The sequence below is a fragment of the Crocodylus siamensis genome, chromosome 9, assembly GCF_052110815.1.
Source record: "Crocodylus siamensis isolate JL-2025a chromosome 9, ASM5211081v1, whole genome shotgun sequence".
Lineage (NCBI taxonomy): Eukaryota > Metazoa > Chordata > Crocodylia > Crocodylidae > Crocodylus > Crocodylus siamensis.
In genome coordinates this window covers 39,040,114-39,056,455 of record NC_143403.1, presented here as the reverse complement: position 1 = coordinate 39,056,455, position 16,342 = coordinate 39,040,114, and the positions used below count along the sequence as shown (strand labels likewise).

The following is a 16,342-nucleotide window of genomic DNA, read 5'->3' as shown; positions in this document are numbered from 1 at the left end:
CCTTGTTAGATCATTAGCAAGTTAGGGTGCTTAATACTATTAGCATGCTCTCATTTTTTTTAAGGACCACATGTAGGTAAATAAACTAAGTTATCTAAAGCTAGATTGGATATCAAAGCACTCAGTGAAGTCAAGCACTTAGAAGTTAGGAGATGCCAGAATGAAGGCTGCCTGTGAAACCTTGGTCATGCCCTGAGTATACATTATAATGGTCTATAATTGCATACTCCTTTTCTACTGATTTCTGTCTCAACCACTCATCCACCTGGCCTACCTCCTTATTGATGAAAACTTTAATTATTCTTAACAACACGCCCCAGATTAGATTCAGCTTGTGGGGGAAAGACTGACCTTTGGGGAAACTGATGTCCAGGGCAACATCATAGGCTTCAGCATGGACTTGGATGTTTTCAATCTGAACAATTCCTAGGATGTTTTCTGCGTCTGAAACCTGAAAACCAGCCAGCACTTAGAGCACCCTTCTGACATCACACAAGGTTTTGCCACTGCCAGCCATACCTCCCTGATTCCATCCCTAGTGCCTTCAGCCATTCAGCTTCAAGGATTTATCTATCCAGCTCATCTCATGGGATGATACAATAGGATTTTACTTCTCTATGGGTGCATCTAGATGGGACGGTTACTGTGGAGTTGACTAATTAGCTCTGCAGTAAATGTCTTGTGTCTACATGTGCAGAGCTATTAGGTAATTCTCCATCCTTCTTGCATGGAAAAACCCATTATCAGTTATACTGACTGGAGTAAGAACAATAACACCAGTATTATAAAGAGCTGTGGAGTGGTGAATGGCACTAATAAACCTCAGCTTAGTTTGCCAGATAGCATTTCTGAAACGTAGCCTTGCAGCATGTGATGATTGGGAAGGAACTCCTGGAATGTCAGCTTTTCAGCAATTTGCTGCTGTTTAAGTGCTATGTTGCTGGGCTTAGATTGGGATGGGCCAGGGACCACTGGGGAATTCTAATATATGTCATGTTATCTCAGGTGGGATTGGCTGGGACCAGATGGGGCATGTCTTGTCAGAGATGGCAGCACCTAAATAAGCCCTATGAACAAGCCAACCTGTCTTGAAGATTTGTGTCTGTTCTTACATGACTTTGGGTGTGTCTGCATGTGCCCTCCACTATGCAGGTGTTAATGTGCAGTCATTTGGTACTTGCTCTAGCACATATCAAATGACTGTGCAGTAACCATTACTGAGCAGTCCCACCCATTCCACTTCCCATGTGTAGTAATTCTCAAGTACCAAGCTCAGCACCAATATATTGATGCCTATCAAGAGTTGAAAGACAGCTTTGGTGTTACTGAGGGGGGACGGGTTTGCCTCACCTCCAGTCGGATGGTCTTCTTAATGTTAAGAGCTTTTGTGGCCCTAAAATTCAGCTGCAGGGCAAACTCCAAGTGGGGATCAATGATGCCCTGATCTTGTGGCATAGAGAAATCATCCCCCAGGTTCTCCAGGCCACTGATTCGCCAGGCTACAGGTAGAGGGGTGCTGTTCTTCAGAAAAAGTGCCTTGCTGTCTTTCCTGTGGAGACAGAAGGATGCTCAGAACTGGCTGAAAAAATTGTTTAAAGTTATTTCTGGTTCCATCACCTTTCCCTGCTCCTTGCTAGCTCTCTGGTCCTATACAGGAAAGGAGGTATAGAGATCATAGAATCATAGAAGCAGGGTCAGATCTTTAAGTCTGACCCCCTGCCTGGGCAGGAGAAAAACTGGGCTCAAATATATTCTAAAAAGCAGCAGGGCTTGGGGTTTCTGATTTAGACCACTGGTTAAGAGCAAGTGTATCAAAGGTTTCCTTCAGGATTTCAGTTATCAGTGTAGGGGAGGATCAGCTTTCACTAGGGAGATGTGGATTGGTGTGAGCACGTGGACATGAGGTGTGAGTGAGTGGTTCCTTTTCCACGTGTTACTGTTACTCTACATCATGTCACTGTGACATTGAACCACCTTTGCAAGTGCAATTTGGAGTTTGATGCTTAAAAGGACTTGTTTAAATATAATAACACAAATGGCATGAGGAGACATTGCATGCAAAGCTGTGTGCAATAAGGCCAGATGCTCCAATAGTGAGTTGTGAGCATGACGGCAGTACTGCCCCTGGTAGACACCCAAAACAGGTGCAAAGGAGAAAGGAAAGTAGGCCCAGATTCTCAGCCTCTTCTCTTTTACGTGCTGTGAACCTAGACGCAACCTCAGAGTGGCCTGTGCAAGGGGGGGGGGAGGGAGGTGCAGGGTGTGACTGAGTACTTTTCTATGGAAATCTGAACAAGCATAGATGGAGCCTGTCACTGGAGAGAGGCTGCTCCTAGGATGTGGGCCTTGTGGGAGGGAGGATGTTAAAGGATGACATTCTGGCAGGAGATCTGAAATCTGATTGGAAAGCAAAGGGCTAGAACATGCTGACCACTGGAACAAACAACATCTGCTAGCAAAGCCTTGGGAGCTTCTTCATGGAGCACACTGGAGCAGCCAGAGCACAGACTGGCTGGAAGCTGCAATAACACCAGCTGCTTGGCATCCAGCCCAAAGAAGACAGTGAAGCTGGAGGTCCACATTGCTCATGCTAGGCTCTCATTGCTGGGCAGTGAGTAATGGATGTTGGGGTGTTATGAAGAGCTACTGGAGTGATCACCTCAGCCCTCATCCTGAACAGCCCCAGAGAGGACGAGAGAAAGTGGACATTAATTGCAAGCCCTTGAGTCAAATGAGAAACAGCGAAGTAAGAACTGGCCCAGCTGGGCAGCCCTTGAGGATCCCAACCTGTGCAGCAGTAGCTTTTCAAAATGCAGCTGCTTGCGGTCAAGCTCCAATTCTGGACGCACTCCTTGGCAGCAGATACTGAAAACCACTGGCTCTGGATTCTCTTTAATGCAGCAGACAATGCTGTCTTCGAATATGCCAGCAGAAGTAGGGTATGCCCATATGCTCAGCTCCTGGCACAGCACAAAGAGAAGCACAAAGCAAAGCATTTATTTGGAGAGAAAAATGACTCCTGAATAGGGATCAAACTGAGAGTGGTACCTGGTTGTCACCTACCTGCTTTTCATTGGGTTTCAGTGTCATGGTGGGTGGGTCCAAGAGGTACGTGTTTGCCTTGAAATCATGCTGGAAGCAGAAGTGAACCTCTGCTTCCAAAGGGGATATGTTGAGGATGGTTATTTTCTCAAAGTTACTGGGATATCGGAGAGCCTTGTACCTGCAAACAGAATGGGGAACAAGCTGTAAAGGAATCAAAGAAAATGCTTCACCTTCATTCTCTCAAGTTTGTGAACAGCAGGACAGCCTTAAACAGCCCTATCATGATCACCATCAATATAAGAAGCATTATAACAATAAGAGTTTCTTACATGTAACTGAGTAGCCTCTGCATATTCCCACTTCTTGGATTAAGATGTCTGGGCCACTGAGAAGACACTGGATCCCAGAAGTGGGAATATGGAGAGGCCCCTCAAAGAAGAAAAGGATGTGTCATTTTAAAGATGACCTGAAATGAAAAAAAATAATTTGGGCTTGGACTCTTCCTTTTTTTTCTTTATGAGAAATGCTGCCTGATGGGCTTTTCCAAGAGGTTTTTTTGTGTCTGGTTTTCATCTTTGAAGCATCAAGAAATTCTCTTGTGTTCTCTGTCTTTGCTGGACATCTCAGGTGTAGTTTCACATGGAAACTGAAATGGTTGAGGGGAGTCTGAATCTTTGACTAAGACAGACGTTCTCCAAAATGAAAAACAGACTTTGCAGTTAAAAGGTTAAAGGAACAAATGAAAAAATGAAGTGTTATACAGTTTAGCTAAAAAAAACCCTTCTTTCCTACTCAGATTCCACTGTTTCATGATGTTAAAATACCACAGTTCTCCAATCCTCCATAGAATTCTAAAAGGAAAATAACTTCATTTCTAACATTTGAAAAAGCTGATATTAAACCAAAAATGTTGCAGCAGCAGCAATGAACAGACAGCTTTTAGGCCTTTTTCAGCTATCAAAAAGTAACAGAACCTCTCCCTAGATGCCCCCCCCACTTAAAACCCACAGTTTATTCTTTTGCCAATCATTTTTTAAAAGCTTACATACATACTGTGGCCAAATCCTGAAGATCTTACTAATATTTATCAGTAATTTAATATATATTATAAGCCATTGTGACAATGCCTCAGTTGTCTCTAGTTCTTTTCATTGGAACTCAAAGTGCTTTAAAACATGGGTCAGCATCTTTGATCTCATTCATTTTATACAGAGAAAAAACTGAGGCTCAGGGAAGTGAAGTAACTTGCAAAGCAGACCAGTGGCAAAGCTGGAAGCAGAACCCAGATCTTCTGTGTTTTAGCTTATGGCTCTATACTCTGGACATCACTATTCCCCACAGAGTCTCAATGGAGTCTACAGATGATTTGCCCAAGCAGGAACTGATAAGGGTTGGCATACTGAATACCACTTCTCCTTAATCCTAGAAAAACATCTGTATTAGGCCTGTGCAAAGTAGCAAGTAGCTGATTCGGATCCAGATTTGGCCCATTCGGAGGGACAGTTCACTGTCCCGATTCGATTCAGCCAATTCAGATCTGAAGATCTGATGCCGATTTGGAGATTCAGCCATAGAACAAACAGGGAGAAGTCCTTGAGGATGCTGGATGCAGCTGCCTCCAGCTAGTAAGCCTGTTGTGGTGGGTGGAGGGGGGAGGGAAGGGGCATGGGCGGGATGTAGATCAAAGCCCCCACAGCGAGGGAGGGATTAGGGCTGGGGCTGGGACAAGTGACCAGCCAGCGTGGGGAGGCACAGGACTCGGGAGGGGGCTCCCACCACTGCATGCTGCTGCATGCTGCTGGTCCAGGAGGGCACGGGAGCGGGCATGTGCCCCTGGATTTGCACAGGGTGGGCTGGGCTGGGCTGGACTCTAGACAGGCAGTGGAAGGTGCTGGGAGTGGGGGCTATACCCTCCCACCGCTTGCCCAGCCTCCTCACACCTCCTGGACAAGCCACAGCTTCACCCCGTCACACCCTGGTTGGGCAAGCAGCAGCAGGGCATGGGGGCGGGGGCATGCACCTGGATTGGGGAGAAGCCGGTGGCAAGGACCATGAGGAATTTTAGGGTGGGTGCAGCCCTCCCATGGGCCCCACTCCACTGTGCTCTGCAGGGTGGGCAGAGCCAGGGCTGTGCTCTGGGCTGCAGCTGGGGCTAGCAACCCGGAGCACAGCCCTGGCTGCACCCTCCCCGCAGAGCACAGCTTGGCAGCCGGTGGCCGGGGCTAGCCTCCCAGAGTGCCATCCAGCCCAGCCTGCCCTGTGCAGATCCAGGGGCACATGCTTGCTCCCATGCCCTCCTAGACTGGTGGCGCGCAGTGGCAGGAGCATCCCCTACCTGAGTCCAGCGCCCCCACCACCCTGGCTGGGCAGCTTGTCCCTGCCTCAGCCTCAATCCCTCCCTCGCTATGGGGGTGTTGGTTCCCCCCCACAAACCACAACAGGCTTACCAGCCGAAGGCAGCTGTGTCCAGCATTCTCAAGGACTGCTGCTTGTTTAGTCTAAGGCCAAATCTCCAAACTGGTGCTGAATCTCTCCAAATTGATTCGGGGGCATCCAATTCAATTCAGAGTTTTTAATGGGTCTCTCAATCCGAGTTGGATTTGGAGATTTGGTCACCAAATGGGGCCGAACCTCCAGTAAATCAAATCGGCTACCGAAGCTTCACACAGCCCTAATCTGTATGCCTAAGTGAGTACCGTATCTATGTAAGCTCATTTCTGTCATCCTTCTCCTCCTTCTTGCTGTCCCTATGCCTTTTGTCTCTCTGAAACCTGCTTGCCTCTGTGTTCATAGGCAGCATCCCTGATAGTTTATATGTTATTGTCATCACACACTGGACATGCACCATGCTAGAGACTAACATCATTGCCGTCTGCCTGTCAGAGAGAAACACATACCGGTCTCTTGACTTTCCGCAGAGCAGTGGGCCAAAATGGAATACCCCTGTGCTCATGACATACTGTTTGAAGATGATGTCATCAGGTTTCACACACTTCTTCCGGTGGGGAAATACCACCCTGGAAGAGAAAAGTAGATAAGTGAGGAGCTGTGGAATCCAACAAGCCTGGAACTAGAGCTCCTTTGAACAACTCTGAGAGAATATTTTCTTTTTATTGAAATTTGCTGAATTATCAGAATTAAACTGTTGCATAGAGATGGATCAACTGTGAGGAAGTTCTGCCAGAAGGTGGACAAGGCCCAAAAGAACCGGCCCAGCTTTTGTTACTTGGCTCCTCAGCAATCCAGCTGTTAGGGAGGCAAGCGTCTGAAAGCCCTGGGAGGTCCAGCAGCTCCTCAGCAGCCCAGGCTGCCAGGGCACCCAGGATGGCTGGCTCCAGGGCCTTTCATAGATAATTTTACATATCAAACCACTCCACAAGATGGAATTGCTTTGTCTGCCCAGCAGTCCTTGTAAGAGTCAGCACTCTGTGAAAAGTGCAATCAAAGCAATGCTCTTCACAGAGGGGGATACCTACTGCCTTCCTCCACTCTATTTGCCCCCTGTCTCACTGAGAGACATTTCACCTCTCTTAATACACATCTCTCTCCCCAAAATGTTTATGAACTGGCATTGTCCTGGAGCATATGGCCATGGAGCACATCTGTCCTGTAAAAAAGGACCACTCAGTCTTCCATGCAAGGTCCATCTTTTCCCACACAGTAATACTCTCATGTCTGTTCTCTCTGCTCTCCAGCCTGTGCATTTATTATTCAGCATATGATTTAAAAATGCATTAGTCAGATATGATGCATTAAATGGTGTAGGCCAGACCTCTTTATGCCCCTCTAAACTGGTTAAACTATGGTGGCTCCTGAATCTGATCAATACAAGGCTAAACTATGCAACATAAGGAGGAGCTAGAAAGGAAGGGAAGGGGGCAGACACCAGCTTTGGACTTGAGTGTTGTGAGTTCAACCTCCTGCTCTGCTACAGACGGGCAGTGTGCTCTAGGGCAGGTCATTTTATCTCTTGTGCCTCAGCTCCCAAGCTCTACAAAGGAGGAAGAGCACTGCCCTGCCTCATTTTGGGATGCTACATATAGTCATGCTTATAGGAAACTCAGATCCACGTAAGTAGTTAAATGGGTTTCCCTGACTTCAGATTATCCAAGGCTTCAACTCAGTAATGGAAATTGGCTACAATTAGCGCACCAAAGCTACAATTTTTAATCTTGTTGGATACACCTCAGTCACACTCAGATTCCTTTCACCCTATGCAAATCCACTCACTGGGCGTGTCTAGATGAGATGCTTAACTGTGCTGATCTATATGTGTGCATCCTTACTGCACAGTAAAACCACTAATTTATGTGTGCTTAGTTACTGCACAGTAATGCACCTGTAGACAAGCAAATTTGCTCCCAGGTCAGCCTTGTTAGTAGGGGGCCGGCCTCAGCCTAGCCCGAGGGCTCTGGGCTGGGAACCTGTCCTGCCCAAGGGCTGGGCTGCCTCTATGGCAGTTTCTGCCTTAGGCCTTTAAAAGCCTACAGGCATTTTGAGCGCTAGGGTACACCAGCAGGGAGCCTGAGGCCATTCCAGGCCCTTATGTCCCTCTGGACAAGCTGTAGGCCAGCTGTCCCAGCCTGCCTGCACCCCAGTGCCGCATGCCTCACAGACCCATGCTGTCGAGGCCTGCAAGTTGCTTCAGGCTAGAGCTGCAGGCAGCTTCTGGCTGCTGGGGCTAACTCCACCTACCCGCAGCTCACCCCCACCAGCCTGCTCCAAGCCTGCAGGTGTTGTGGGGCATTGCCTTAGCTGCATGATTGTCACTCCCGTGTTAGGCCTCTGTGCTGGGCACTGCAGGCAGTTGGCCAGGCCCCAAAGCACAAGGACAGCTGCGCAGAGGCTGAGAGAACTGGAGTGGGACTGACCCATAATGGCCTCATCATTGCTGCTGCCCATACTCATGTCTGCCACCCAGGACCCCAACTGGTCATAGGAGGAGACTGGTAACCTCATGATGCTGTGGGGTGAGGCAGAGGTGCAGTGCCAGTTTGAGCTGGGTGGGCACTCCAATGCCCACGTCTATGAGGGGCTGTCAGGCTGGATGTGGAAGCATGCACACAACTGGTTGGTGCAGTCATGCCACATAAAGATCAAGGCCTTGTGGGCACAGTGGGTTGCCATCACTGACCACAATTGTTGGTCGGGGAGTGTCCGCAAGTCCATGCCCTTTATGCAGCAACTGATGGACATCCTCATGCCCCAGGACCCAGGCTGCAGCCGTGTTATCTACAGCAGCACGGGCAACGTGCCCAAGCCCCTGACCTGGCCTCCCCGCCTGCACTCCTCTGGCCCCAGTAGGCGAGGTCTGTGGCAGAAAGCCACCTTGGTTTCTCCCCAAATTCTCTGCCCTGTGACAATGAGATTAAAATAGGCCCATCACAGAGGATTCACACCTCAGTATTTCAAATTGGTTGGCAGACAGCCAACCGGAGCTGGTCTCCACTGAACCAGGTGAATGAGGTCACAGGGGCTATATAAGTTAGGACTGCCCAGGAGGAGGGGGCAGCAGCCATGCGGGGGACACAGAGGAGCTTTACCATCTGAAACTGGCTCTCTCCCCCAAAACTCACAAGCTAGAAACCGCCTGCCTCCAAAAGGAAAATTCACCGGCCTTTGGAAGATGCTTGTGAGTAAGCTACTTGAGATCTGATTAGATATCTAGCTGGCAGTAACTTAGATGTGTGATCAAAAGGCTACCTCAGCCAGACTGTTTGCTCTTTAGGATTTCTACGATATTGCTCAATCTTGTACCCTATTTTCACCCTATCCCTGTAACCAATAAAGTCTTCATTTGTGACTGGTGTGGGAGACTTATTGAGGGGTGGGTCTAAATTATGCCTAAGAGACCCCTTAGGTCTGCGGACTAAGGGAGACTTTACTTTTTGCCCCCTGACTTGGGGAAGTGCCCCAAGTGCCTGTACTGGGTCGAGTACCCGTAGGACATTAGGCCTGTGTTTCCCCAAGGACACAGGGCCGAGAGTGAGTCCATTCTTGGGATGGTAGCAGCTAGGTTACCCCCAGACTAATGAGTGTGCTTCGGGAAGGGGGTCGGCCGGACATAAGGTGCCCTTAGGGAGGCATTCGGAGCCTGGAAGGTGGTCGGGCGCAGGGAGGTGGGTGGCTCAACACAGGAGAGCCCCCTACTGGCCCGCCACAAGGTCTGCCTCCAGGGCAGCCTTCTCAGTGGTGGCTTTGTCCACACCAAACAGGTGGCTGATGTACTGCAGGCTGGTGGGCATAGACAGTTTGAGCAGGGCAAGGGCCAGCTGGGGTCTGTGGGGAGGGGAAGCTTGGGTGTCCTCCTGCTCCAAGTGGCCTGGGTCATCCTGAATGCCTCCAGCCACTGTTCGTTATCTCAGGTGTGGTGGATGATGTGCCGTCATCAGTTCTGGCTGGCCTGGCAGGCCCAGAGGCAGTGCAGCTGGAGGCCCAGAAGGGCGAGGGTAGCCCTGGCAGTGGCATCCTGGTGCCTGTCATTGGTGTCCCTGTTGCGGTGGCAGCCCTGGGACAATGCAAGGTGGGTGGGCAGCAGGGATGGCTGGCCAGAAAGCAGCAAGGGGGCTGCCTTTTCAAGAGGCTGCCACCAGGGGGAGCTGGGGCCTGGAGCTCCCCCTGGTGGCAGCAGGGACCCATTGCAGAGCCCTGGGAAGTGGGAACAGATTGGGTGCCAATCTGATGTTCTAGTAGGTTAGCACCCAGGAGCAGGGACATGATTTAGGATAAAGGCAGAGCTTCCATTTAACTATTCCTGGTGCATTACTTTTTATCCTTTTGTTTTCTGTCTGCTGATTGATATGTGAACTGCAGTAATTTAGCCCCGCTAAATGCCCTTAGAGTTCTGTCCAAGGGTTGTATATGCATTACATGTTGGTACAAGGGTCTGTGTCTAGAAGGGCTCAGAGCAAGTGTGATATGTGTGGGGGGAAGCTGTAATATGCTGTCTAGTTTAGTAGTCCAGATTTCATTTAATCTTCTAGAGAATCTGTTAAGGAAACCATCAGAGAAATTTTACTGTGAGCATGCAGGTACTTACCTGGGGTCCTGGCTGATGGTAGGATAAGTGCATATACCCCTGAGGTAAATCTGATACTGACGGCATGTGCCCAAGATCTCAAAGTTCAAGGTCTGATCAAATTGCCCTGGGACAATGGAGGAAAAATGTATCTTCAGGGTCACTTCTCCATGAGCAGGCACTACCCAGCGGAAGCTGCTCAACCTGGTGGTTACAGAAAAAGCTTCTGACATTTCATAGGGTTAAGACACCAAGAAAGACAGGGTAACTCATGAAACCTAACACAACAGGTATCCCAGCCAGCTAGGCTTAGGAACCAGGGCCTGACACATGACAAGGACATCCCCACTCAAGCACCTGAAGACCATGCAATATCTGTGTAGCCGATTCCTACTATGTGATGTACTCCCTTGAAGCCGACCAAGAAATGACCACTGGAAAGCACGGCTGCTCCCTTCCTCAGTAGTATTAGCCACAAGGAATATATTACACCAGTTCTAAAACAATTGCTCACTGTTTGCTTTTGGGTGCAACTCAATGTGTTTGCTTTGGGTATGAGACCCTCTCTATATTCCCATGCTCCAGCATCACTTGGTAGCTCACCTGAGGAACTTTTCCTGGGACTGTCCCCCACTCATGGTGCTTTGGTTTAGGTCAGTCAGAGGTGTCAGTGGTCCAGGGGCTGTTCCTGGAAGGCCCTTCCTGCTGCGACCTGTGCTGCGCTTATCCTTTTGAGCCTCACGACTGGGATCTGCTTTGTCCTTCTTCTGTCGGCCTTTGGTTGGGGTGGCCTGTTCTTCCTGTAGCCCAGTTCAATGGAGGAAGTGACAGTAAAAAGCGACTCGGGGGACTCCAAAACACAGGCAGCATAAGACATTACTGAGCCCTCATGCCAAGCATAACAGCACTGATGGATAAGGAAAGCCTAGAGCAGATTCAGAACCCTCACTAGCCCACAGTCATGATTAAACAGTAGGAGCTGCTGCGCAGGGTCATCCCTGAGATAAGGCCTTGCCCTTAGTAGCCAGTGAAACAGATAACAAGTAATGAGTGCCCATTCCACACCAGAATAATGGCTTCTCTGTGCCACTTAGGTTAAACCCTTTATTGCTTGATGGGTTTTCGTTTTTTTTAATTTTACCATGGAAACCTCTCTATACCAAATGCCTGCAAAATCCTAACCATAACAATGAGGTTCACGGGCTCACTTTTGTCACTTTTCATTCTTTGTAATCTCCTCTTCCAATCCCATCCCCTCTTTTATTGAATGACATTGACTGAACAGAGCTGAAATTCAATTTGTCATTTATGTAAAGGGAAATTGCAGAAAAAGAGGTCTTTTTTATTTGCTAAGGCTCACAATCAGGTTCACAAGGCAGTACCAAACCTCAAAGCAAACTAGGGAGCTATGGTTCTTTAAAGATACTGATGGTAAGGGCAGGTAAATAGGAAACAACTGAGCCAACTATTTTTAGAAACAGGCCCAGGTAACCACATGCCTCCTCTGTGTGCACAATTCTATGCATGGAGCATCAAATCAACTGCTTGTGTAAGTGACTGGTCACAAGTGCCAGAGGTCAGCTGTGTGCGCTATCGTGGAACTGCATAAGCGAGCCTGCTGCACAAGCACTCATACCCTTCCAGAAAATACATGCTTTTAAGTTTAGCAGGGTTAGAGATAGTGGCGCCAGTCCAGACCCTCCTAGATGCAGGACCATGTCATTGCTCCATTGCTGAATCCCTTTATGTTTAGGTTTTGCAGCTCCCCTGACCCTTCACTTCCCTCCCAACACACCCTTCTGCACAGAAAACAAAGCAATGTTGCCATCTGTACTTGTACCTTCATTGTAGGGACAGAGATGGTCGCATCTGCATTGTTTTCAGCATCCTTTTTTTCTTCCTCAATACTCACATCTTCTGGCACAATGAAGGCAAAGTGTTTGACAGCTTCTCCTGCCACAGGGGCTGCCCGCCTCTCCGGGTAGGAAATCACAGAGAAAAAGGCAGCAGGAGGAATCGGTGGCCCTGAGGGACCCAGCCCCAAGCCATCTAGGATCTAAGCCATGAGAAAGTCTTTTATTAATGCCTGTCATCAATCTCAAACTCTTGCTTCCAAAAAAACAGTATGGGAGTACTAAATTGCTGTAAAGGCGACTGTAATGAGAAAGGACTTCTTTCATTGCAGAAATACAGGAAAAAATCCTGAGAAAGCTCTTCTGGGAGGACTAAGAGAAAAAAATCCTTCCCATAGTAAGGTAGCTGGGAAAAGTCACAGGCAACAACAATGTTTCTGTAATCTGCCCTGCTTTTGTGCCAAGTGTACTATTTCTGTGCTATTGGTTAATTGTGCTATTGGTTAATTCTTTCTGAAAGAAGCATACAGGATACAAGGACAGAAAACAGGGTAGGAGAGAATGTACAGAGATGAACATAAGGAAAATAATGACAGGAAAGTAAAAAAAAGGAGGAATAGTGGGGAATGAAAATGAAAAAGGAACAGTAAAGATTGGAATACTAATAATGTTCCTATGATCCTATGACATCACCAAAGATGTAGCTGAGGAGTTCAGACTGCTCCCAGGCATCACTGCCATTGGACAGAGTGGGAAACAGAGGCAGAGTAAAGTTAAATGATTTGCTAGGTTCTCAACTATGCAAGGAGCTGAGACCCCCCTCCTCCCAATCAGATTCTCCTGGGGGTACTAGAATCTTTTAAGTCTGGGTCTGCAGCTGCAGAACCTGGTGGCCAAAGTCTGGGTGTTACAGCTGTGCATGGCTAAGGGTGAGATCATGTTCCAGAACCCACTACTACCTGCTATCTCTCTTCACATGAAACAAGTTTACCTGCTCTATTTCAGGTAACCTGCCACTCTCTAGGATCCTCTTCCCACTGGATTCCTCAGAGCTCAGCACCTGGAACTCCAGGCATGGCACCCCCACATCCTTCTTTCCTTCCTGGTCTTTGTCTGCTCCTTCCACTACTTCCTTCTCCAGCCCAAACACCCTGGAGTTTTCTAGGGCTTTTAGCTTTTCCAGCCGCTCCTTCTCTGCTCTCTCCTTCTCCAGCCGCTCCTTCTCTGCTCTCTCCTTTTCCAGTCGTTCCTGACGCTCCCTTTCCCTGTCCTTGCGGCCCTTCCGACCTGATGGTGCCTGACGCTGATCTTCTGCTTCATGCTGAGTCTCATCAAGATTTGGAGGTGGCAGCAGAATGCCTTGTGCCCGGTCCCAGAGCAGCAAAATCTGGGTAATGTCCTTCTGTGCAGCATCATAGACCTTAAACCTCTGGGCCAAACTCTTTTCACTGTCACTCAGCACCTCTTTTTCTATTTCCTCCTGTTCTGGGATGGGAGGAGGCAGTGTCCCTGGCAGGACTACCTCCTGTAGAGTGAGTTTGCTCCTCTTTTTCTTCTCCTCCTTGTCATTTGAAACAGAATCAGGACGATCTTTTGTGGACACTTTCCTTTCTACTCCTTCATTCAGCCTGAAGTCTGATTTATTGGTAGTGGACTGAGCAGCAACCTGCAAGGTCAGCATCACGGGAAAGGAGGCAAGGATGTTCATTACTAACTTAAATTCTGTAAGATTACGCTTTGTATTGCTCTAGTGCTCAGAAGCCCCATTCTTGAACCTGGGAGGGAATCCCTTTCTTCCCCTTTTCTGCTACAGGTGTCAGGGTTTTCTTTAGGCCTTCCTCAGAGCATTAGGTGTTGGCTGCAGCCAAACCTGAGGATTTTGACTTGACTGTGCCAATGTGCCTGCTGGGACCTGAAGCTGGAGGTTCCTGGCTAGAATGTCCTGTCCCTCTGCTCAAGGTCGGATTGATCGCCATATATAGGGTCAGGAAGAAATTTTACCTCATTGTCAGATTAGTACAAACTGTGGGGGGTTTTGCCTTCCTCTGTAGTGGGGGGCATGGCCCTCTACCTGGCATCTCTTGAGTGTGTATTAACAACTTTTTACAGAAGCAGGATATTGGCTGCTGTGATCCCCCTGATTTACCTGTGGCAGGTTCAGATGTTATATCTTGTGTTGCACCAGAGTTGATGGTAATTTTACTAAGAGGTTATATTATGGATTTGTAGAGGATATTTTGGTTAGGGATGATCCTGTCTCAGGCAGGGGCTTGGATTAAATGACCTATGGAGGCCCCTTCTAGTCCTACTTCTCTATGATTTCTATGTGCCTCATGGTGTCAAATACTAAACAAAACCACAGAATCCCATCCCCAAAGGCTTACAATTTAGTTCACTTAATATAGAAATCTCCCACAACAAGGGCACAAGAGTGCCCTGCATGACATCCCCTGCCAAATTAGTCCTTACATGGGGAAATTACTTCTTTCTCCAGTTTTTATGATCACGTGAAAGCAATGAGGCTGACAGTCCGGACAAGATCAGCCCTATGACAAACCATCCTCTCTTCTAGGTCAGGATTAATATACTTTGATACAAAAGTGCCGAAGTGCTAAACGTTAAATGTCCTGAATGCTAAATGTACAGCGCAGGCCTGAGTTATTTTCCACTGCTACTTCAGCCAGCCAATCCTGGATCAGGCTCCAGATCTCCCCTTATTTTAGAAATGAACAATACCTCTGCGTTAGGTTTGAATCTTCCTGCAGCACTTCAAAAATGCTGACTTCAGCAGGCTCAGGGCATTAGTAGGGAAGGTGATGTGGGACCAGGGATGGAAGGTGAATGGGGTGCATGAAGAGTGGTTGTTCCTCAAGGACACGATCCTTGAAGCACAAAAGAAAATTGTTTCCATGAAGATGAAAGGTAGCAGAAGGCAAGCCCTCCTGGCTCAATAGGGACATTACAGTCCTCTTGAAAAGGAAAAAAAAGAGGCGTACACACAGTGGAAGCTAGGGACAGTCCTCAAGGAGGACTATACAACAGTGATTCACACTTGTAGGGAAATGATTAGGAAAGCTAAGGCAGCGACTGAGTTTAAGTTAGCCAAGGGAGTCAAGGACAATAAGAAGTCCTTCTTTAGGTATGTAAGGAGCAGAAGGAAAACAAATGGAAGTGAGGGGCCCCTGCTTAACACCTTGGGATAGCTGGTAATAGACACTTAGGAAAAAACTGAACTCCTGAACGACCACTTTGCTTCAGTATTTCACCGGACGAAAGGGAAAGACAAGCGAGATAAAGATCGGGGGCACTGTGAGAATGATAGCCTTCCCACTGTGGATGCTGATCTGGTGCAAAACCAACTAGAAAAGTCCTGTTTATTGTTCATTCCCAGCTACTGGTCCCTGGGAACAGCAATATCTGAGTGACTGAACTTCAAGTTGCTGTGGTGCTCAGTTGTTCCAGTGATGGGAACAATGCAGCAGATATGGTCCATGAGGTAGAGGTAAGGATCTTTGTTAATGTAGCTGTGTACCTGCTTGCTTCCAAGCTGGCTTTTCTTTCCTGAGGACTCATCTTTTTCTTTGCTTATCTCCCTCTTCCATCGCTTGCTCTTCTTTTTCATCTCTTCCTCCTCTCGCAGGCGCTCAAGCTCTTGTTGCTGCCTCTTTTCCTCAAGTTCTCGAGCCAGCTTCTCCATCTCCCTTTAACGGAGCAGACAGAAAATGTATAGTAAGAGGGCCTTTGTACACACAACAAAATTGGCCTTTAAAGTGGCTTAATTGCCCTTCTGTGCTGCTTTAATGATGTTATTATTTACATGCTTGGTGGCATATTCTGCTTTAATGGCATTGCTATTCATACACTCAGTGGCGTATTCTGCTTTAAATAACTTTGTTACGTAGCAAGGTAAAACCCACCTGAGGTGTTTTAGTTTGCTACGTAACAAAGTGCAATGGTGCACAGGGCACTGAAAGCCAATGTGCTTGGGGAAGCTTGGGCTTGGTGGCTTCCAGAACCCCGTGTACCGTCCCCACCACATTCTCATACCACCAGCATACCCAGCCATCTTCCTGTCACCTCACCACTCTGCCCTAGGGGCAAACTAGTTGTTCCCAGGCAGTCCCAGGAGGCAGGGATGGTGCACGGGGTACTGGAGCTTGTCTGCCCCTCCCATGCCTGGGAGGGGCAGAGGGTGGGTGGTGATCTGTCAGCGGGCTGAATGTTCCCTGAGCTGCAGGGGACCCCGGTGCTTTCCTCCGTGGTGGTGGTACCCCCCAGATGGCACCTGCCTGCTGGCACCTGGCCTGGGTGGGGGGGCACGCCACCATCGTGGAGAGATGCACCGGGCCCTGCACAGCTCAGGCAGGCTCCAGGAGAAAAAAAGAAAAAGAAAAAAGATCAGGCTCCTTGCCACTTTTCTTTTTAA

General features: G+C 48.3%; 1 protein-coding gene across 1 annotated transcript in view; it reads right to left on the bottom strand.

The window, feature by feature from the left end:
* Nucleotides 1-16,342, bottom strand: part of LOC149857381 (axonemal central pair apparatus protein HYDIN-like) — a 71,055-nt gene that overhangs the window by 50,265 nt on the left and 4,448 nt on the right. The window contains exons 5-14 of the mRNA XM_090063947.1: nucleotides 15,449-15,617; nucleotides 12,908-13,582; nucleotides 11,904-12,119; nucleotides 10,667-10,863; nucleotides 10,085-10,267; nucleotides 5,943-6,062; nucleotides 3,064-3,223; nucleotides 2,788-2,960; nucleotides 1,351-1,549; nucleotides 352-451 (exon numbers count right to left, since the gene is read on the bottom strand). Coding sequence (XP_089920073.1) covers nucleotides 352-451; nucleotides 1,351-1,549; nucleotides 2,788-2,960; nucleotides 3,064-3,223; nucleotides 5,943-6,062; nucleotides 10,085-10,267; nucleotides 10,667-10,863; nucleotides 11,904-12,119; nucleotides 12,908-13,582; nucleotides 15,449-15,617 — 2,192 coding nt within the window. The remainder of the gene's footprint in view (nucleotides 1-351; nucleotides 452-1,350; nucleotides 1,550-2,787; nucleotides 2,961-3,063; nucleotides 3,224-5,942; nucleotides 6,063-10,084; nucleotides 10,268-10,666; nucleotides 10,864-11,903; nucleotides 12,120-12,907; nucleotides 13,583-15,448; nucleotides 15,618-16,342) is intronic.